The sequence below is a fragment of the Brassica napus genome, chromosome A6, assembly GCF_020379485.1.
Source record: "Brassica napus cultivar Da-Ae chromosome A6, Da-Ae, whole genome shotgun sequence".
Taxonomy (NCBI): Eukaryota; Viridiplantae; Streptophyta; class Magnoliopsida; order Brassicales; family Brassicaceae; genus Brassica; species Brassica napus.
In genome coordinates this window covers 13,718,706-13,739,760 of record NC_063439.1, presented here as the reverse complement: position 1 = coordinate 13,739,760, position 21,055 = coordinate 13,718,706, and the positions used below count along the sequence as shown (strand labels likewise).

Sequence of the window (21,055 nt, the reverse complement as noted above, 5' to 3'; positions counted from 1 at the left end):
ATTGTTTGTGGCCCATTTGAAATTTTTTTGCTATCTTCTTCAATCGTCTCCCCGACGATTCCCATCCACGGCCATGGTTTTCACTCTCTCCAAATCTCTGTTACTCTGAATAATTGACTCTTCTGTTTACACTTTCATTTAAGATGTATCTTTTCACCTCCTTTTTCTTTTGCTCATATATTATCTCTTTCTCGATTCTTCATATACCCTAATCTACAACCTCTTCGAACGAAGATCAAACTATGGCCATGAGATCTGCTTAATTGTACCGGAAAGTATCCAGCCAAGTCAGAACTAAGCTTTGAGCTTCTCCTTATCGGCGAGCAAGTATCATATTTTTTTAACTTCTTCTTCCATGATCCAAATCAATCTTTGTTGTATTCTTCGCACTAAAACCATAAAGTCCAGCGCAACAATGGCCCACAACTCGAAATCTACTGCGTCAATAGCACAACGAGTTTACAAAAATTGACCTTCTCCTCGTTGTGCAAGCCGCTTTGGTTTTCAAATCCACCAATTCGGGTTGGTCATCAGACAACCTTATACTCATTGAGGAAAAAGCATTGGTTCATATTTTTTTCCCGTTCTTTGTTGTTTGTAAATTTATCTTCTGTTGTTTGTACAACATCTAGAACATGTGATCAAGCCAACCTTTCCAGGCGTCCATATGATTATTAACAGAAAATGTGAGAGCTGGAATATAAACTTAGTAGTCATGGAAAGCCTCTACCATCTGAAACTGGGGTAAAATTGTGTATTTTTCTATCTTTAATTTTTATTCTTAGATATTAAGATTTGATTACTGTTAAAAAAAGGGTTTGATTACTGTTATGGTGCAGGGAAAGTTATTACTTTTCGACCAAATATTCAAGAAGTGTGTTGATGTAGTGTATGTCTTTGCCACTTTTGCTGCTAATATTTATAAATTTAAACCATGAGTTGTTATAGTAATTGTGTTCCTATAACTCTTAACCAATATAAAGTGAATCAGAAACAAAACAAAACACGCAATAACCATCTTTCATCTTTCTTTGTGTGCTTCTTTTACTACCAGGTTCATGCGACCTTGATGGATCTGGTTCACAAGTCTGTGAATGAGACGGTACGTTCTGTTCTTCTGTTTGTACTATATATACGATCTTAAGACTTATTTACTTTGGCTCAGTGTTATAGACGGCTTGAACATGTGTAAGGATTGAACCAATACCAAACTCTGAGTGCGGCGATGAAAAATACAGCCATAGAGTCAGTGAACAAGAAGTGGGAGGGAAGTAAGAACGCAACACTGCAGCTGGTGGACATGGAGTGCAGTTACCTCACTGTTGATTTCTTCAGGAAGCTCTCCACAGCTCTGAGAATGCCGAGTGTTTTGCTCCATTGTGGTCGGTGTGATTCAGTCCAGAGAATATTGCTGATGCTTAGGTATGAAATTGTGACTGCCTATACTCTTGCAAATGGTGGTTTGGCAATGAAAAGTGTATGTATTGAAGGAAATTGTGTTATTTCTGGTCAAACCATGAATACCAATTCCAAAATTCAAAATGAGAATTCGGGGGACAGCTCCACTTTGCATGCAAATCTTTCATGTTAATTTTTTCCGTATTCTTCTTCTCACGGGTAGTTTTCCATTAAAATATTCCATTCCATCCTTGCTTCTTTTGTTTGACAGCTAAGCTTCCACAGACCATAGACAGGAAGAGGAGAAGCGTTTTTTGAGGGAGCTATTGGGGGCAGAGAGGAAGCGCAAGAGAAGAAGAAGAAGAAAAGGTACAAGAGAGAGAAAAGTGTGAAGCTGGATAGAGAAAAGCTGCTAGAGTAAGAATGAGACAAGAAAAGGAATTTGCTGTTGGAAACGGAACTTGGGAATGGACCGGCTGCTACACAAGTAAGTTATAATTTCTTTCCGACTCACTGCTTATAATTCGCTCAATAAAGGTCACACAATTACTTAGTCTATGCAAAGAAAATCAATACTCTTTAGTTCATTGCAACAATCTTCATACTAAGACATAATATTTGCAGAGGTTTCTGAATCAATGGACGTGAATTGCCGTATTACATAATACATAGAAGAAACAATTTCAAGAGGCATGGCCGAAAACGTCTGCTTTCTCTGGTTAGAGTAAGACAACATTGGATATACTTGGCGCGAAGCTTTCATGGAGAGAATTGAGACGGACTATGGTTGTTCTTTCTTATACTTGGATCTCTGAAGAAAGAAAAAACATCCTTTTTATTTAATCACAACTACTTATCAAATATGTGAAAGCGGTGGGAAAATGGGTTCGGTGGTTATGGCTGAGGGATACTTTGTTTTGTTATGGTTATGGAACAATGTGGGTTTCTATTTAACCACCGGACTGACGCTGTGTCTGTTGAGTTAAGGAAAAGAGAGTCTGTTTTTGTAGTATCTTCTGTTCGAGGTTTACACTCTTGCAGGAATGGTGATCTCACCAAACTCGAGAGGTATCACAATCGGAGACCTTGGTTCTATCGTGGTATTAATTATTTTGGGCTTGGTAGTTCTTCCATGATGTTGTCCTCGGTCTGTGTGAGGCCAAACTGGTTCCATCATCACTACCTTTTTGAATCATAAGGCAACTTTCTACTTGAACTTTAAAAGGTAACACAAAAACTCTGAATCTGATGAGTGATGACTAATTGACGCTACTTTTCTGTGCTCACTTAGTCACTGTCATGGATATGGCTTTTCTCAGATGTCATGGAGAATTAAAGTAAGCTGAGGCTGCGCCTTCAACACAAAATGGAGAACTTTACGGTTGTAGCATAAACTGAAAAGAAGCTGACGAAAACACATCAACTTGACAATCGAGCAAGAGAAAGAAATGAAAGAATTTTTATACAGCCCACTAAATTATGACATGTCCATCTACCTCTTAGAGTCAATTTCAGTGTGTTTTTCAGTGTCCAGATAAATGAAAAATGTACATGTTTGGGTCTTAGTGATGCACTGATGCCTCTTATCACTGTTTTTTATATTAATATTAATTTTATTTGTTTGTCCCCAAGACATTTACAGATTTGGAATGAGAGGACCTGGGGCAGTAATAGCGACATCAACAACATGGAGGGGTTACTCAAGCAGGGATCTCGTTCTTAAAGATTTTGAGTGGGTCATACCCATCCTTTCTGGTTCATAGAACGGATCAAAATAACTCCACAAGTGATTGCTGAAGCCAAAGACCGTTTTACCAATATGGTGCTTCAGAGATGCAAGATGACATACAGAGTTTGTTTTGAATGATCCAAAGAAGATCAGTTAGCCGTTGTGAAGTCGAGATAACATTTCTTATTTAAACTGAGAGAAAGCGAGCGAGCCAGGTACAAACGATGGAGAGAATGTGGTGGAGCTTTTGTTTGGTTTTGGTTTATGCGCAGAGAAACACAAGCAAAGGAAGCAACATTGTTCTTATTCAGGTCATTCTTGCTCTTAAATATTTCTCAGCTTTTGTTTTCTCAGAAGGCCACATCTCTGCTATAGTGTCTCAATTTAGATTATCATCACTTGCCTTGATGCTCTGTAGTGATATATATTGTCTTCTCCTGTATTACAAAATGATTTCTATTCAAGATGAACCCAAGTATCTCCAATCTTTTTATTGTTTTACATCCATGAATACACAGAGACTTTTCTGTCCAGCACAATGAAAGGACTTTTCTGCAAGCCAAGCCTTACAAGGACCATCCTACCATTGCAAGATGACCTTAAGGTACTTTTGAGTAGAAGTTTCCCAAATTAAACTTTTTTTAAACTTAATCATGTATTTGGTTAACATGTTTCAGCATTTCTCTATGGTTATCAATAGGTTGTCCAGGCAAAGTTTGCAAAAACTGAAGTAGGTAAGTTAATCAAGATTTCCCTATGATTTATTAGTTAAGTATTGGTGCCATGCCTTAGTCTGCTATATGTTTGGATCAACGGTTTCCAAGGAAGCTCGAGCTATGGTTCTACATGGTGCTGAATACTGTTTTATCTCACTGCTTTTGGCTGTGAAGTTCAAGACGAGGGATTGGATTCACGTGATCATTGGAGTAGAGTCATGAAAGGGCATACTGGAGATAATATGGTGAGCTATTAAGTTTAATCTCTGTTCATTTTCAAAGCCTCTTAGTGTCATCTTGCTTGACTTCGATCTTTGATTACAGTTGGAGTGGCTTTGTTAAAATACAATGATGGTCCTATCCAGTTTTGAAGCCAAATCTGCAAGTTTGAATTCACCTTGCATCCGCTCCAAGGTAAATAAAGAACGTAAGTATTATTATATCTTACTGCAAAGTAAATTTTCCTGAATAACATGCATGCATACCCTGGTAAAATTGTGAAAAACTCAACAGAAGCAATAGAAATTGTCCACAGTTAGCTAATCTGGATATATGAATTTTTTCACACACTAATAGAATATCTGGTTGCCCTTTCGAGTGATCTTTATTACCAACTGGTTGTTGAAGACACTGATTGTGGGGCAAGTTAACAGCAAAGGCGGAATATCTGGTTGTCTTTTCGGGTGATCATTGTAACTTTTGTTACCGTTTATCAGACGGGACCCAGGACCAACTTGAGGAGGGAGACAAATATAATCCACTCGAAGTCCCTGAGTGTCCAAAACTGTGAGAAAAAATCTAATCATAGTTGATAAATTTGGTTTCTTCAGATTAATAGCAATGGACAGTAAATGTATGAATTGCACCTGAATTACACTTGCTTGAGAAGGTCATTGGGTCATAATCAAGTGGCAGACTTATAATTGTCGACATTATGCTTACTAGGACTGGTCCGCACTACGCGCGGAATATACTTTACATGTGATATATAATAATATATTATTGTATATTTTCATTGGAAATGTGTTTCGAATGAATCAATCTTCGCACGAAATTATATTTATTTAATTTAGTGTTTTGTTTTTTTTATATTTTTGATATGTTTTTTTTTTTGCTGTTAAATATTTTGAGACATTGTATTATTTTTATTATTATTTTCTCTTTCTGTTGTGATTTTAAATTTTATGAAAATACATTTTAGTCTCACCCTTGTATGTGTCTGAGTTCAACTTAAAATTATTTTTTATTCTTCTTATAGATCATAAATTTGTGTAAGCATTTAGAACTATTTTTTTTGTATATAATTGAAATGGTTATACAATTTTAAAATGTTTGTTAGCATGAAGTTTTACATTGCTCCGTGAGATCTTAGCATTCAAATTATTGTTTGTATTTCTTAGTATTTTATTATTATAAATTGTATTATTTTAAAAATTACTTTAAATAATGCAAAGGTGAAGAATTAAATCATTATAAAATACCATTATTTTATAGTTGGGTAACATAATGGAAAATAATATTAGTTACTACTATTTAAAAAGTATATGACTGAATAATTTAAATGTTATTATATTTAAAATGTTATTAAATGACATATGATCTTTCACATTTTGTAACTTAGCTTTCTATACACATACATTATATAATTTTGTTAATAAATAAGTTTATTTCTAACTTATTTATATATAACTCAAGAGTAAAAAATAATATTAAAATTATTCTACATACATATTGATGATGAAGAGATATTCACAAAGGTCTCATTTTTTTCTGGTTGCGACAGTTGTACTTCCGTTTGATACTTCTTGTCCTTTAACATAATTCTCCCAAATCTGTAATATATCAAAAAAAAAGTTTAGCAAGTAATGCTTTGTCCTTACATTGTTTGGGAGTTTTTTTGACAAAGAGAATGGTAGAATAACACGTCTTTTTGGGTAAAAACGATTTTATAAATGATTTTTTTTCATATTTATATTAAAATGATTTTTCATATTTTTATTTATTTATAAGGCTTCGTATGTTTTCGTCTTTGTATTGTAGTTTATTGTTAAGAACATTGTATATTTCATGCAGCTTCTTCCTCAACTCTTGTATATTGGAAACATGAACAAATGATTGCGAAAACTTTAAATTATTTTCTGTTATCACCCGTTGCCTTCCATGGCATATCTGGTGTTATGGTTTACGACTTAATGTTAAGAGTTCTTTAATAGGAAGACTGGTGATTCCTGATGTCTAGGTGCAAAAAAGCCGCTAAAATTGTCCTCAGATACTTGCACATCGCTCATACCTAGCTCATATAATAAAAGTTACTATATGCGCTACAGAGCTATGGAAATATTATAAATTATAGATCATTGCCAAAGAAAAAAGACTGGATCTTCAATCTATAAGTCCATGGCCATAAGAGCAAAATATGTAATGAACAATTGAGAGATATTATTTTCATTAAGATGAATTCTTACGTAGACATATAGTTGCAGAAGAGTCATAAACTATCTTCCCTTTGAACTGTCTACACTTCATTACTTCTCTAACCACATAGCAAGTACGATGCTTTTTATTAAGAGTATATTGAGCAACTTTTCTACATTTGGTTACTCAATGATTACTTTAAGAATACATGCAGAACCTTTTTCCTTGATGGTTACCGGAGTAAAGTTCGCTTTCTCCGTCGCAAGACCTCGGGTGAGAGATTTCTACCCCTCATGGTTTCAGATATTCCACCGCTTCGGCTTAACTTTCACAGCTAGCCCACATCTTCTAATCATCCGAGATCTTCTTAATCTCATGTTTCAATTTTTGAGTTCATCGTATATTCAAAAACCTGAAAAATATGTACATACAACGTTAATTAGTTAAAAGAAGACGGACAAATCATATTCACCCTAAATTAATATAGTTCAAGGGGTTGGATATATAAGTTAGACAAACATATGTAAACTTTATAATCTATTCAAAACATAAACATAAATTTAGGACCTGGTTGTTAGCATCTCTGGTTTGTTTATGAAGAACAGATCAAAATCAGATCATGCATAAAGTGCAACAGTGAGTGACTGTGGAGATAAAGTTAATAATCATCATCTCTCTTACCATGGACTTAACACTCGCTGGCTCTAAATTGTCGAACCTAAACTTCTTCAAAGTCACAATCCTCCATGTTTCAGCTGCTTGTGCACTGAACACTCTAATGTCCAATCTTCAAAATCCATAGAAAGAATAAGAGCAAATAATTTATTTTGAACTGCAAAAATTCAAACGCAACGACAATTGAATGTATACATGACATAAAATTGTAACGAAGCACATAACATAATATTCAAATTATTAATCCCATCCTTACTTACAAATCGCCAGAGACCTTTGAGTCAAGAAGAAGCATATCGACTGATTTACACGCGCCCACTCACAAACTCTCTCAACTTTCTCTTTCGCGTTTCTAAGGTTTGGAGTCTCAGCGGCGTAAAGCGTCTTCGCCGGAGCTGATGTAGCCTCCTACCCGTCGGAATCCTGCGCTTAACAACGGTACAGTACAGATCCGGTGTGTCTTGGTAGTATTTCATCTCCCTCTTGTCGAAATGGGAAGGTCTGTGGAGTGAAAGACCCGAGGAAAGTTTCTTCTCTCTGGTGGTTCATCGTTTCGATCTCGGCTTTGAGGACGGCGGAGAGACTGCCGTTAAACGCTTGTAAGCCATCAGGGAGGGAAGCTTATCGCCGATAGATGCTAGAATTCTTGGTGTCGGTGGATCTGTCAAAAGGGATGGCGGTTCTCTTGCGATTTGTTTCTCGCTGGTTCGAGTCCCTCTCCTCACCGCCGTGAATGGAGTGAAGTACGTTGAGGCTCAGACTCCTGTTACGACGAAGGTCTCGAGCGGCGGCGGTAGTTAGGGTTTGGTGTCGGTTAATCTTCGGAGACTGACGATTGTGGCCGCGGGGCAGCTTTGGGGGAGCTATATCCTTGACGGTGAACGGCGACAGGCTGGGCTTGGACACCTTTGGCTCCGTTAGCTCAGGGATCTCGTCTGGAAAGCACCCAGTATTCACCGGAGGGAAGCTTTTGTTTCCATTTTCTTTCTTTCCCACGACCCAGCCTCACGTTCTAGGTTTCTCTTGGACTGGGCTTTTGGGCCAAATAATTCATTTCGCGGATCAAAAACGAAACCAATCCAACACTGCCTAAAACGGTGTGACTAGGGATGTCAATTGGGCACATTGTCCATGGGCGGTCCATGTCCAAATCGATATGGACTAATATGGTCACGCCCAAATCTGCCCGAAATATTTTTTGTCCAAATGGACTATGTCCAGATACGCCCAAAGTCCAATGGACAAAACCAGATGGATATGGGCCGCCCAAATACGCCCATAATTTTAAAAATATCTAGGGTTAATATTTGGGGAAAAAAAATCTGAAATCACAAATTTACAATCTGTCTCTCGAGTCTTGACTTGCCTCTCCGCCTCGTCTCTCCATCTCTCGAGAAGTGTCTCTCCGCCTCGTCTTTTCATCTCTCGAGCTGTGTCTCTCCATCTCGACTCTCCTCTCCAACTCTCACTTTGTCTTCGAATCGCTTCAGATCGCTTCATCGCGACTCTCTTCTCTTTGCGATTTGATTGCTTGTGTCTCTCCATCTCGACTCTCCTCTCCGTCTCTCACTTTGTCTTCGATTCGCTTCAGATCGCTTCATCTCGACTCTCTTCTCTTTGCGATTTGATTGTTTTTAGGTTGATGGGTTTGCGAGGAGGAGAAGAAGAAAGTTTAAGACTTTAATTATCTTTTGTGAAACATGAAATTTAAATTTAAGTATCTTTTGTAAAACATGAAATTTAAGTAAGTTTAAGATGTTATATATATATGACATTTCTAATCTGTACATTTTTAAGTTTAAAAATTAGACATTTTACATTAAACGGACATCTGGATTCCATGGACAGTCCATCTGGTCATGGTCCTATTTGAACATGGTCCTATTTGGACATGGTGCTATTTGGGCTCGACCAAAAATGTCCATAAAAAAATAAGCCCATCTGAACACGCCCAAATCCACCCAGTCCGTCCAATTGACATCCCTAGGTGTGACATGGCAAAAACCAAGTTTTTCATTGGTTGATTTTTTAGTCTGACGTGGATAGGCTCAATGGAGCTCATATATCCCTTTTATTATAGTATATATAGATTAGTTATTAACTTATATTTATTAATTTTTTTCTTTTGAAAATTTGTATCATATTTCCATACGAATAAGTTTTAAAAGCGTTTCTTTTAAAGGTTTGAGTTCGTTAGTCCTATAAACATGTTATGGCATCTAACAAACTCATGAAATGAGGGAAAAACATGGAATCTAATGGAACATTATTATATTTTCTTAATCTTAATTTCGAATTCGTTTTGCTACATGGAAACAACAGTTTTGACATGATTTGAGGATTCTTTTAATGTACATCAGTTTTAGATTTCAATAGCTCTTCATTTCCTCATTGCCATACACACATAAGAACAAATTCATATAAATTATTTTTAAAATGCATATTGATTGATTTTAACGTTCAAACAAAGTTTGAACTATACACTAATTTAACCATATTTTCATAAAAACTCAAGTAAAAGAGAAAAGAATAACAAAACTTTAACTAAGATTCAATTTACTTTTTCTAAATTTGTTTACTAGCTTATATGTATTTTTTATATTTTGAAAAGAAAGATGTGAATTTGAATAATATACAATTTGTAGTCACCAAAAACAACACAAAAGAATAATTCTGTCTAATAATTTATTATCTAAGTATAAAAAATATAATATAAACTCTAAAATAAAAAAATTATATAAATATATATATATGAACAAATCAGGGCATAGTCTAGAAAAATCTCTAGTATTATAGAACAATTGAAAATAGTTTTACAATACATGTAACTAAATCCGAACTAAACTCTACTAAACGCAAACTGAATCTAAATCCAAAGAGACTGAAATTCATGAATCCAAAAATCCGGAACTCGAATGCACATGAACCTAAATCCGATTAAGATCCCAATTGTCCAACCCTAGGTTTGTTCTGGAATGATAATAAATTTTAATTTATCCAAAAAAAAAAAGTGTGAAAAGGGGGAAATATAATTCCCGGGCATCACACACTCAAATTCGCGCCGAATGGGAACCAAAGAGGGATAAAAAAAGTAAAACCCTAACAGCAACAGCAACAGGAGGCAGAGGCGACAAATGCGATGAAGTCACGAACGCTTAAACTCCGTGAAGCCCATAAAGTCGGCGGAAGCGGCGCCGCGTTTTGCTCTATTCTCTGGGACCAGAAAGCGCAACACTTTGTCACTTCATCTTCTTCGGATCCATCCATCTCCGTCCACGATGGACGCTCGCCTTCCTCTTCGCCCCCGACGATTCTCCGCCATCACCAAGACGGCGTCACCGCCTTGGCTCTTAGCCATGACTCTTCCTTCCTCGCCTCTGGATCTATAGATCATTGCGTTAAGCTCTACAAATTCCCAAGTAATTTCTTAGCTATTGTTTCTTTGGTTAGTTAGTTCATCTAACAAGCTCCCTTTTAAAATCAGGTGGAGAATTTCAGACAAACATAACCAGATTCACGCTTCCGATTCGGGTGCTTGCCTTTAATGGCTCAGGGAGTTTATTGGCAGCTGCTGGAGACGACGAAGGGATCAAACTCATCAACACCGTTGACGGCTCCATTGTTCGAGTTCTAAAAGGGCATAAAGGACCTGTGACTGGCTTAGATTTCAACCCTAATGGTGAGCTCTTGGCTTCGCTTGACTCAAACGGGACTGTTCTATGCTGGGAACTCCAGAGTGGAATCGTTTCCTACACCCTTAAGTCTGTTGCTCCCGACACTGGTTTCAGCACTTCCGTTGTGAATATCCTTAGATGGAGCCCTGATGGTCGGATCCTCGCCGTGCCTGGTTTGAGAAACGACGTGGTGATGTATGATAGATTCACCGGGGAGAAGCTTTTTGCCCTGAGAGGAGACCACCTCCAGTCTATATGCTACATAACGTGGGCTCCTAATGGCAAGTATATAGCTACTTCTGGTTTGGATAAACAAGTGCTTCTCTGGGATCTTGATAAGAAACAAGACATAGACAGGCAGAAGTTCGAGGAGAGGATATGTTGTATGGCCTGGAAACCAAATTCTAATGCTTTGTCTGTGATTGATGTCAGGGGTAAATATGGAATTTGGGAGTCTTTGGTTCCATCATCAATGGTTGCTCCTACTGTTGGCATTCCAGACATACTACCAAAGAGGAGGAATGAGATTCTTACTTTTGATGAGGAAATGGAGGAAGAACTATCTCCAAGTTTAAATGATGATGATGATGGAGAATCTCATCAGCCTAGCAGGAAAAGAATCAGGAGAAAAACCGTCATTGATGATGATGTTGATCTAGATGAGGAATTTTATGATGATGGTAGCAGCATACCTGGCTACAGGAAGAAATCACACGGTGTGAGAAGTGGGCTTCCCAGAAGCATTGCCCGATCAACCAACTTCAAAATGCAAAAACCTTTTCAACCGGGTGCAACACCCCCGGAACAAGGAAAGAGGACATTCTTGTGTTACAATATGTTGGGATGCATAACTACAATTGAACACGAGGGAAACTACCGTATTGAGGTGCTTGAGGCTTACCTTTGTCATGCTTCTAATTTCTAATGTCTTCCTTATATAAGTTCTCCATAAAGAAAAGATTCTTGTGTGTAATTTCTGGATGTTTTTCTTCTTGTCACTCTAAATGCAGACAGATTTTCATGATACTGGAAGAGGTCCACGAGTTTCATCAATGATCGACATCTATGGCTTCACTATGGCATCAATAAATGAAAGTGGATGTGTCTTTGCAAACCCGAGCAAGGGAGAAAAGAACATGAGTGTTCTTATGTATCGACCATTCAGAAGCTGGGCCAGTAATAGTGAGGTTAGAATCCTTACACTTAATTCATCCCAACTTACAGACCAGCATAGAAAATAATTGACTTGCTTTTTTTTTTTATTGAAAACATGAAGTGGACAATGAGGTTTGAAGGTGAAGAGGTGAAGGTTGTCGCTAACGGTTCTGGTTGGGTAGCTGCGATTACAAGCCTCAATTTGCTTCACATATTTAGCGAGGGTGGTTTACAGGTCTCTTCTTTTGCTTTCGATTGTTTATCATGTGTCACCATTGACGTAAGCTGATAGTCTACGCAACTGATTGATCGTTGTTTACCCTAAAGTGTTGTAAATCGTTTTTCTCTACTGAACTTGCTGTTGTGTTATGTTCCCTGTTTGTCTCTTACTGGTGTATACTGTATTGTCAGATGAAAAGGTTATGTAGTTGAATGTTTGTTTCATCCTGTAGTTACAATGAGAATCTGCAGTTCTCGAAAAACTAACTTGAACCGAGTGCTAGGGAATGACTGATTTAGTGTATTTATCGACTTCCACAGTTTCTAACCAAATTAGGGGGTGCTAGTGTGTAATGTGTACCTCACTAGTGAAATACTTTGATTTTTGTGATCTGATAAGAACATGTCATTTCCTGCAGAAACATGTTATCTCCCTTAGTGGCCCAGTTGTCACTGCAACAGGATGTAGAGATCAACTTGCTGTGGTAACTCATGTTTCAGACTGTCTTCCTTCAAATGAACAGGTAGGCATAGTTTTCTTTTTTTCTTGTTTTATTTTCCTTATGGATTAACCCTGGAGTCACTTGATATCCATTTAAAGATTAAATAGTGTGAGAGAACATTTTCATTCATGTTTTTTGAATACTGATCCAACTTCTTAAGATCTATCTTTTTGATGTGGTTTCATTACATGAAACTTCTATTTTTAAAAGAACTTTGAACTTTGACCAAAAAAGGAAAAAATAATTATTTGATGGACATTTCATTTATCTACAAATATGACAAACAAACATACGCCCAGGTTGTTATGTACGGTACATCCGCTAATTCTTGTGTTTACAATATGCAGGTGATGGAATTTAGAGTCTTGAACATAAGCAAAATGACTCAACAGTTGAACGGCCGTGTTGCCTTAACCCCTGGCTCACATTTAACATGGATAGGATTCAGTGAAGAAGGTTCTTTCAGCTCATTTGATTCTGAGGTTAGTTTGGCTGACTCATTTGCTATGTTTTTGGTATTCATTTCATAAAATATGGATTACAACAACAACATTTTTATTGCAGGGTGTACTGAGGGTTTTTACTAGTCAATATGGTGGCTCGTGGATCCCGGTCTTCAGGTTTGTTAACGTAGCTATCTACAATTTCTGACAAGTTCCTTATTATCTTTTCTCAAATGGTATTTGTACGTTACTGAATTCATTGTCATTTTCAGTACCACCAAAGTGAAGAAACAGGAAGAAAACTACTGGGTGGTTGGTTTGAATACGACCAGTTTATACTGTATAGCTTGTAAACACCCAGAACGTTTCCCACAGGTAATATATATTATAGTTGCCGAGACTATGGTATGGTGTTTACTGTATCTGCAAAAGGATAGGATGCCTCACCACTCTTCTGCCTTCCATTTCAGGTGACACCAAAACCAATCCTTAGTATTCTGGACCTCTCCCTCCCGCTTGCATCTTCAGATTTAGGAGCAGCATCTCTAGAAAATGAGTTCATTCTAAAGCAGCTGCGTTTATACGAGGTTTTCCTCTCTCCTTGTTACACCATTTATAATTGCTATTATGTCTCCCTTCATTTTCGTAAGAAGTTTTATCTGAGTTGTTCGCGTCAGGAATGTGTGAGTGAAACTGTCAAAGTTTTTTAGGTAACAAACAGGGAGGAGAAATCTGCGTATATTTTCAAGCAATTCTAATATATCTTTTCCTCCTGATCCCAGACTCAAAGAAGGGTGGACGATATGGCTTTTGCCGAGGTGGACACGACAGCACTTGAAGATGAGGCTTTCGACCTGGAAGTTTCTCAAGATAGATGCATACTAAGGCTCATCAGCTCGTGTTGTAGCCGTAAGTCAATTATTTTACATTTGTTGTTCGTACACGCGTTTGTGAGCGCTTACATACTTAGAACATGTCGAATTCTATGTGAAGTTATTTTCCAGATTTTGACAACAATTTTCTTTACTTTCTTTTAGGTGACAAGTTTGTAAGGGCTGGTGAACTTATGAGGTTACTCTCTCTAGAAAAATCGATGAGAGCCGCAATAACACTGGTTACCAAACTCAAGCTTCCATTCTTGGCAGAGAAATTCTGTAGCATACTCGAGGTACTCCTTTGCAAAGACCTTTTAGCAATTCTTATATTCTGCACAAAAGAAAGAAAGAAAGTTCAACCACCGATTCTCATTCTCATGATGCTAACTTATGGTTTTTCACTAACAGGAAAAGTTGCTCGAAGAAGCTAACGAGGCTACCGAAAATCATCCGCAAAATCCAAGCAGAGAAGTGGTTAAATCCAAGGTCCAGAATTCTTCGGCTCTGGTTCAGACAAGCGAAAACACAGAGGCAGTTCTGAAAGCTTCTGCACCTAAACCGTCTGCTACTACACTTGTTAGGAAAGCAAAAGTTTCAGAAGGTCTCAACCTGGGAAAAGAACAAATAAAGAGAGACGAAACTGACGATGTGAAGAAACGAGAGGTAAATAAATTGAACTTGATGAAGAATCCTGTGAACAGTGTTAGTAGTGAAGACAAGGGACTGAGAAAGGAAGCGAATCAACAAGACGCACGACCTTCTTCAAACCCGTTCCTGAAATCAATTGTTTAATGAGTTTTGGATGTTTTTGATTCTGGTTTGGCACCGTCAGCCTCTACGTCACTTTCTGCCAAACTCTCTGTGTTCAGTTAGAAATGACTTTCAAATCTATTTCTCTGTCAGCATGTATGTGAGTTTCTTCATGGGTTTTCCCAAACTTAACTTTGTTGTCCAGTTCGATGATGTTGGTATCTCTATGACCTTGAAAGTTTTCAGCTCATGCTCTTAAACCCCAACACAGAGACTTCTTTCTGCTTTTTTTTTTCTTTTGAGCAAGACTGGTTTCTGCTTTTATTAGAATTTCATTCCTTTCTTTTCCGGTAAACCCAGCAGAATGTTAATCCCTTTTCTGGATAATCAACAGATAATGGCCCAAGAAAAGGTGCAGCTTCCTTGAAGTTGATCTGTTTCTGTGCAGAAAAGCCTTGTTTATTTTTATCAATCTATTGTTCAGTACAGAACATTTTTCTTAGTGTGTCAGTAAGATTTATCAACTTTATCACTAATGACACTAAAGATGGTGAGGAAGATTTATCACATAAATCCGGCTTACTAAAGGTATTGACAACTTCCATGGGCGAAACCAACAATCCTGTCCAACGGCTGGTAGCGAGTTCAAACTAAGTGGATACCAACCAATACAAAATCTCCAGAGTAAGGCACGGTATATACGCGGAGTAGTTGGAACGAGTTGAAGTGTATAATATACAAGCAAATACCATTATTTTACATACCATTTCTGAGTTGTTTCACTTGATACATAGAATACTTCCTTCGAGCTGTATCATCTTCGGCTTTATTCATTTGTATGTACCATATTCATTGTCAATAATAAAATCCAGTTCGAGCAAACTATCTTAGAGATCTACTAAAACAAAATCTCTTTCCCATTATTTTCCTAAACCTTACTTTGTTTTTATTAAATTTTTGATTACGGGTTTTACCTTCAATTATTTGGCGCTGTCTATAGAGAGGCCATAAAAAATCTTTAACTCAAAAGCCTAATCAAAGATCAGCCATATCAAAATGGATCCAAGAACCAAGAAATTCACCAAGAACAACACACTGATTCACCGTACCGCTCCAACTTTCCCAGACACATCTCAGTCCCCGAGCTATCCCATTGAGGGGTTGAGCCTTAGCATTCACCGACTTCATCCAACCATCTCTTCTACTCCACTTAACACTGAGTCTTAAGGCTTCATCTTCCGCCATGAAGTTATGGGTGGATCTGAGCTTCAATATATATGATCCCATTGCTCGTTGGCTTTCCCACCGGATAAGACTTTAAAGCGTTAAAGAGTTGTAGCGACCCATTTTGCTCAGTTCTTATTTTTTAGTCTCTGTCTCACAATTCTCCATGATTACGGACAATGACCCCCATCTTTGGGCAGTCCGTCATAGGATGTGGGCCATTGCACACAAAGCATCCTCTCTTAAGTACACATTGTCTTGGTTGGTCGGGCAGTATCCTGTCTCTCCCCTACCCTTGGTCACAACCTTCTCCTTCCTCTTAAAGGACTCGAAAGTACCTGAAGTGGAAAAGGCAGTCCATGATTCGACCACCGCGATAGCTTCATCGACAGACTGCACTTCTTGTCGCTGCAACTCTTGCTTCGCCGAAGACTGCAACCCATCAGAAAAGTACTAGACGAGATCTTCGTCTATCATGTTTGTAATCTAAACATGAGAGTAGTGAACTCCTTTACATAGTAACAAATTGTACATTGCTCTCTAAGTTCCCTCAACTTCAAACGGGCTCCATATACACCATTCTTTGGATGAAATTGTCACAAAACTCCTTCAAATCCTTCCAAGTATCAATTCGGAAAGTTTCCCGTTCGATGATGGTATGCTTCTTCCGCCACCACATCGCCGTGTCCCCCAAGTAAGACGTCATGGCCTTCACCTTTGCATGCTCATCCACCATGTTGAGATTATCGAAGTATTGCTCTATCTGCCAAAAGAGGAGAGAGAGAGAGAGAGAGAGAGAGAGAGAGAGAGAGAGAGAGAGAGAGAGAAGTCTCTTAGAGGGAAATCATGAGCAGATCCTATAGAAAGAGAAAGAGGGTGGGCATTTACATATGATTTCCGACTTGTTCTACTTAGAATACGCTCTTCGAGTCATATTATCTTTGATATTATACTTTTGTATTCGTCATATTTATTGTCAATATTAAAGTCCAGTTTGATCAAACTATATTAAAATTCTACTCACATACACTCTCTCAGACCGAATTCATAAACCTAACTTTTATTCTATTATATTGTTGATTGCGGGTTCTAATCCCACACTAGGGTTCCACAAGTTTGATCTTTTGTTGTTTAGACTATTACAGATGGATCATTTACGGGAGATGGTAAGGAGGCAAACAGTACAAGTTTTATACACTGGAAGTAGTGTTATTGTTTCGGATAGGCATGAGGATTATGAGCTGGAACTTGCAAGCCTCTTGCAGTTACCGGCAAACACAAGATGAATGTATTGGTAGAAAAGAAGTTGATAACCTAGGTACTTGTTCTGCAGTTCTGAATACATAATCGTTTTAGCTTATGTTTAAATTGTCTGCACAACATATATTTTTCAGACCATAGACAATTTAAGATCAGAATACAGGTGTTCAAAACTGTTTGTCCTGATGGTTTTAAAGCTAGATGCATATGAAGAGTTTGATTAATGGACTTAGAAATATGTTTCTGCAAACAAACCAATTATACAGCAATTCAAATGAGAAATAGGGCTAAGTTGTTATGGTGGATAAAGAGCTAAGACTAGCCAAATAAAGATGAGGGTAGTAAGAGTTTCTTACTACAGGCTACTCTCTACAATAGAACATTTAAGGTCGTGCTCTTTTGTTGCTACATGCAGGGCACTTGTACTGTTTGATATGCTCAGCTCTAGCTGGAGTTATCTTCACACACTTCCCATGGAACCATACCTCGCAAACGTCACAGCAGATCCAGAAATCATCAGTACCAGTACCATCACCGTCTCCACAGGCACCACAGAGGGTTTCCCCGTGTTCATCCTCATCCTCTTCCTCTGATCCATCTTCCTCATTGCTTGCCTGCACGGCCTTTGAGTTTTTGCCATCCGAAGATCTCTGCATTCCGAGACAAACAATATATTATATATTAACCTACAGCTGAAAACCTAAGAAGAAACTCAAAACTAATCCAACCAACAATGTAAAACTTTAAGTTGGGTTTCAGGTAAATAGTCTTTACCACTTTCGAATCAGACTTGGATAGATTGCCATATCGATTTGCAGCAGAGGACTTTTCCTTTGTTTGCTTTTTCATATTTCCAGTGACTACTTCAAAAATGGTAGGAACCCCATTGATCATATCAAACAAGCGTTTCCTGAATTAGACAAGCCATACAAGTTAGCAATATAAAACAGACATGTGTTTAAAATCATGAAACCATCTACCTATCAGCTTTGTCGAAAGCGAATCTGGACCCGAAGTAAAAAGAGACGGAGAGCAACCAAGTGTCGCTGTGGATAGCAACAAGAGAAAGCCATTCCTTCTCAGAAAGCCCATCTCTTGCAAAGTTAATGCCTAAAGCTGGCTCTGGAAGCTCTGGAGGCACCTCTTCAGCTGGTAAGTTAACTTCCCATTGTTCGTTTGGTAACCCATACAAGCAAAGATTCTCTTTCTCTGATTATCATAGAAAAACAAATAATTATAAGAGTAAGGATTGGGAAGAAAATCGAGCGAAAGAGAAACCCTAACCTGGGTCGCATTGCTGGTAAAACTCTCCAACATCTGCAAAAGAAAAAGAAAACAAAAAATGAAAAAGAAAACAAAAAATGAAAATCAATTAGATCGGAGATGAAATTATAAATACAAAAAAAAATGAGATAAAATTGCGAATACCGGAGGTGAGAGCTTTGACAATGGCGGCTCTACGGCCTTTGAAATCTCTGAAAACTTCTTCGACGGTGCGAGGATTGTAAAGACCAGCTCCTCCTTCCATAGCTAGCTATCTCTCTCTCTGTGGTTTGGATCCTTTTTAAAAAATTAAATCGAGAAGACGCCGTGGACTGTGCTCAGACCAGACCCGATCTTCTTTCTTATTGACAAAAAGTCTGGAGTCAGTTTTTGCTTTTGGTCAAAGTTGGGTTCGGGTCGGATCGTAGGTACAAACCGAAAAGCCCAGGCTCGTTAATTAATTATTGGACAATGGATATTTTTATTTGGTGGGGAGGGGTGTTAAATGAAAACAAACCTCAACTAGACCCATCCATATATTTGGACAATTCTCTCAAATAGATTTTTTTTTTAAGTTTTTGTCACAAAACAACTCTAAAAAAAGATAATAACCAAAATAACTTTTTTTTTTTATTTTGAAAATTTTAATATTTATTTTTTATTATTTTTAATTGGAAACTCTATCCCCAAAACTTCACCCCTTAACTCTAAACCTTAAATTTAGATCAGTTAACCGTAAGGTAAAAATACATTTTTATCCTTCAATAAAACTTATTTTGGTCATTTTCTTTATTGAAAGCTATTTTTGTGACAAAAACTTAAAAAAGGTTATCGAAGGGAATTTATATATATACATATTTTGGTTCCTTCACAACTTTCATTAACCAAGTGGATAATACATGATTGTTACATATACACAGATTAAACCAAACATACAATAGAGTCAACTAATATCACCTACGATCACATAGATAGATTCTATGCTACCCAAACGATACCCTATTGTAATTTTGCCCGTCCAAAACGAGCTAACTACACATCAGAATAAGCCGCCTCTTAAAGTGAACTAAACGCTAAAGTATAGAAAACTTGGAAAATGGCCTAAGTCTGATCAAGGGAGTAAAGAGTCGTCCCAATAGTACGAAAATGGGTTGGGTCCCTTCACGAAGTCCATAAATGTGATGATATTGGGGGTGATTGGTTGGGTTTTATCTCCATACTTTAGCTTTATTTATTTTTAAATCACTAAATTTTACCAATCATGTTGTAGCTTTACTTTTAAAAATTAAAGTCTACATGAAGTTTTTATTTAGTTTTACCAATCATGCTTTAGCTTTATTTTTAAAGCTACAACAAAAAAAAATAAAGCAAAATTTTTTCTTATGTATTTTAGGCAAAAATGCTACATCATCTTTTTATAGGCTATAGAATCTGTAAATATTTTTTAAAAAATATCTATAATATCAAATAAATTATATAATCATAAAAAAAACTTTTATAAATATTTTAATTTTGGATTTGAGTGTTTTTTAATTATTAAGATATTTAAATAATATAAATATTACTTACTTATCACATTTTAAATTACAATAAATTTTGATACTTTATAAAAAAAATATTAATATAAATTATTTTAATTCATATAAAATAATATTTTTATATATACAACACATATTTCATATATTTTATTTTAAAATATCTACAGCCTATAACTTACAGCTACAACAAATTTAACTACAACAAAAGTCTCTGCAGAAAAAGTCTACAGTAACAACTTTACAGTGACAACCGATTTATCTACAGCTAAACATCTACAACTAAAATTTTAAAGCCACAGTCGAACCAATCATCACCATTATTTATGAAAGCAGTTAGGGATATATGGAAAAGTCTCGGAGCAGTGCATCAAATTTGATAAGTCATCTCTACTCTTTGGTAAGAGAGTCCTTGGGAATGTGAAGTAAACAATCAAAGATGATTTAGAGATTCAAAATTAAGGTGGAATGGGCTCATACTGGGAATACCATAAGGTATTAGTGGTAAAAAATGCAAACATTTTGCCTTCTTATAGAACATATTACAACATAGAGTTGATGGGTGGTTGGCAAGATGATTGTTAAAAGGAGGAAATGAGGTTCTTATTAACTCTATTACACTAGCTTTTCTTAACTATATTACGTCTAGGTTTTGCTTCCCTTAGAAATTTGTGAATGCAAGAGCCACGATTCTGATGGAGTTAAAATCCACCAAAAAGTGTTATATGGGAAAATGGTAGAAACTTTGCATTCCAAAAGATGAACCTGGTCTTGGTTCTCTTATGATCCACGAATTTAATCTAGCGTTGTTGGCAAAACAATTATGGAGACTAGTACAATTTCTGACTCTTTGCTTGCGTGAGTGATGTGTGGCAAGTATCACAAACTTAGCTTGCCTTTGTGGTTAAGTTCTCTAGATAATGCTTCTTATGTATGGACAAGTCTTTTAGCTTTGAAGCCATTATTTACGTTGGACAGAAAGTGCATTTGGTTATGAGGTTAGAGCTTGGCATGCTCCTTAGATTCTGACAATTCCTTTGAGGTTGGCATGGCCTAACATTCCGGTAGTCCACTTGAGATTATAATTATTGATTTTTTCAAGATAATCCTAAGGAAGGGAATGTGAAAGTACTTAAGAGTTAAGTTGTATCGGAAGACATACCGCTTACTCGGAGCTTGTCCATAAGCTAAACCACCCATCAATATTTTTTTTGTTGAGCT

At 37.0% G+C, this 21,055-nt stretch overlaps 2 protein-coding genes and 2 long non-coding RNA genes across 17 annotated transcripts; 2 read left to right on the top strand and 2 right to left on the bottom strand.

Moving 5' to 3' along the window:
* Positions 1-34: 34 nt before the first annotated feature.
* Positions 35-4,930, top strand: LOC111202237. 12 transcript variants are annotated; one of them, XR_007314329.1, is made up of 12 exons: positions 35-522; positions 633-744; positions 816-889; positions 1,055-1,102; positions 1,174-1,422; positions 1,670-1,885; positions 2,023-2,623; positions 2,718-3,438; positions 3,662-3,731; positions 3,828-3,861; positions 3,920-4,088; positions 4,168-4,930. It is a non-coding gene; the product is annotated as an uncharacterized LOC111202237 (long non-coding RNA). The 12 variants fall into 12 exon arrangements; XR_007314333.1 differs by having other exon boundaries at positions 38-522; positions 633-889; positions 1,166-1,422; positions 2,718-2,945; positions 3,041-3,438; XR_007314331.1 differs by having other exon boundaries at positions 38-522; positions 633-889; positions 1,166-1,422; positions 4,168-4,257; positions 4,674-4,930.
* A 1,330-nt stretch (positions 4,931-6,260) lies between these two features.
* LOC111198623 lies at positions 6,261-9,808 on the bottom strand. Of its 3 annotated transcripts, none has more exons than XR_002652701.2 (3): positions 7,194-7,969; positions 6,940-7,090; positions 6,261-6,670 (listed from the first exon to the last, which is right to left on the bottom strand). It is a non-coding gene; the product is annotated as an uncharacterized LOC111198623 (long non-coding RNA). The 3 variants fall into 3 exon arrangements; XR_002652702.2 differs by having other exon boundaries at positions 6,940-7,045; positions 7,194-7,968; XR_002652700.2 differs by having other exon boundaries at positions 6,940-9,808.
* A 166-nt stretch (positions 9,809-9,974) lies between these two features.
* LOC111198624 (protein ENHANCER OF LHP1 1) lies at positions 9,975-14,802 on the top strand. The gene is made up of 12 exons (XM_022687394.2): positions 9,975-10,352; positions 10,418-11,493; positions 11,618-11,794; positions 11,884-11,997; positions 12,401-12,505; positions 12,832-12,966; positions 13,049-13,104; positions 13,200-13,302; positions 13,398-13,514; positions 13,710-13,836; positions 13,965-14,095; positions 14,211-14,802. Exons 1-12 carry the CDS (start codon positions 10,073-10,075, stop codon positions 14,592-14,594), a joined length of 2,805 nt encoding a protein of 934 aa, XP_022543115.2. The 5' UTR covers positions 9,975-10,072; the 3' UTR covers positions 14,595-14,802.
* A 2,436-nt stretch (positions 14,803-17,238) lies between these two features.
* On the bottom strand, positions 17,239-18,692 carry LOC111198625 (PHD finger protein ALFIN-LIKE 3). Its single transcript, XM_022687395.2, has 5 exons — positions 18,465-18,692; positions 18,321-18,353; positions 18,017-18,245; positions 17,811-17,946; positions 17,239-17,686 (listed from the first exon to the last, which is right to left on the bottom strand). The coding sequence occupies exons 1-5, from the start codon at positions 18,562-18,564 to the stop codon at positions 17,420-17,422; spliced, it is 765 nt and encodes a 254-aa protein (XP_022543116.1). The 5' UTR covers positions 18,565-18,692; the 3' UTR covers positions 17,239-17,419.
* Between the last annotated feature and the right edge of the window lie 2,363 nt (positions 18,693-21,055).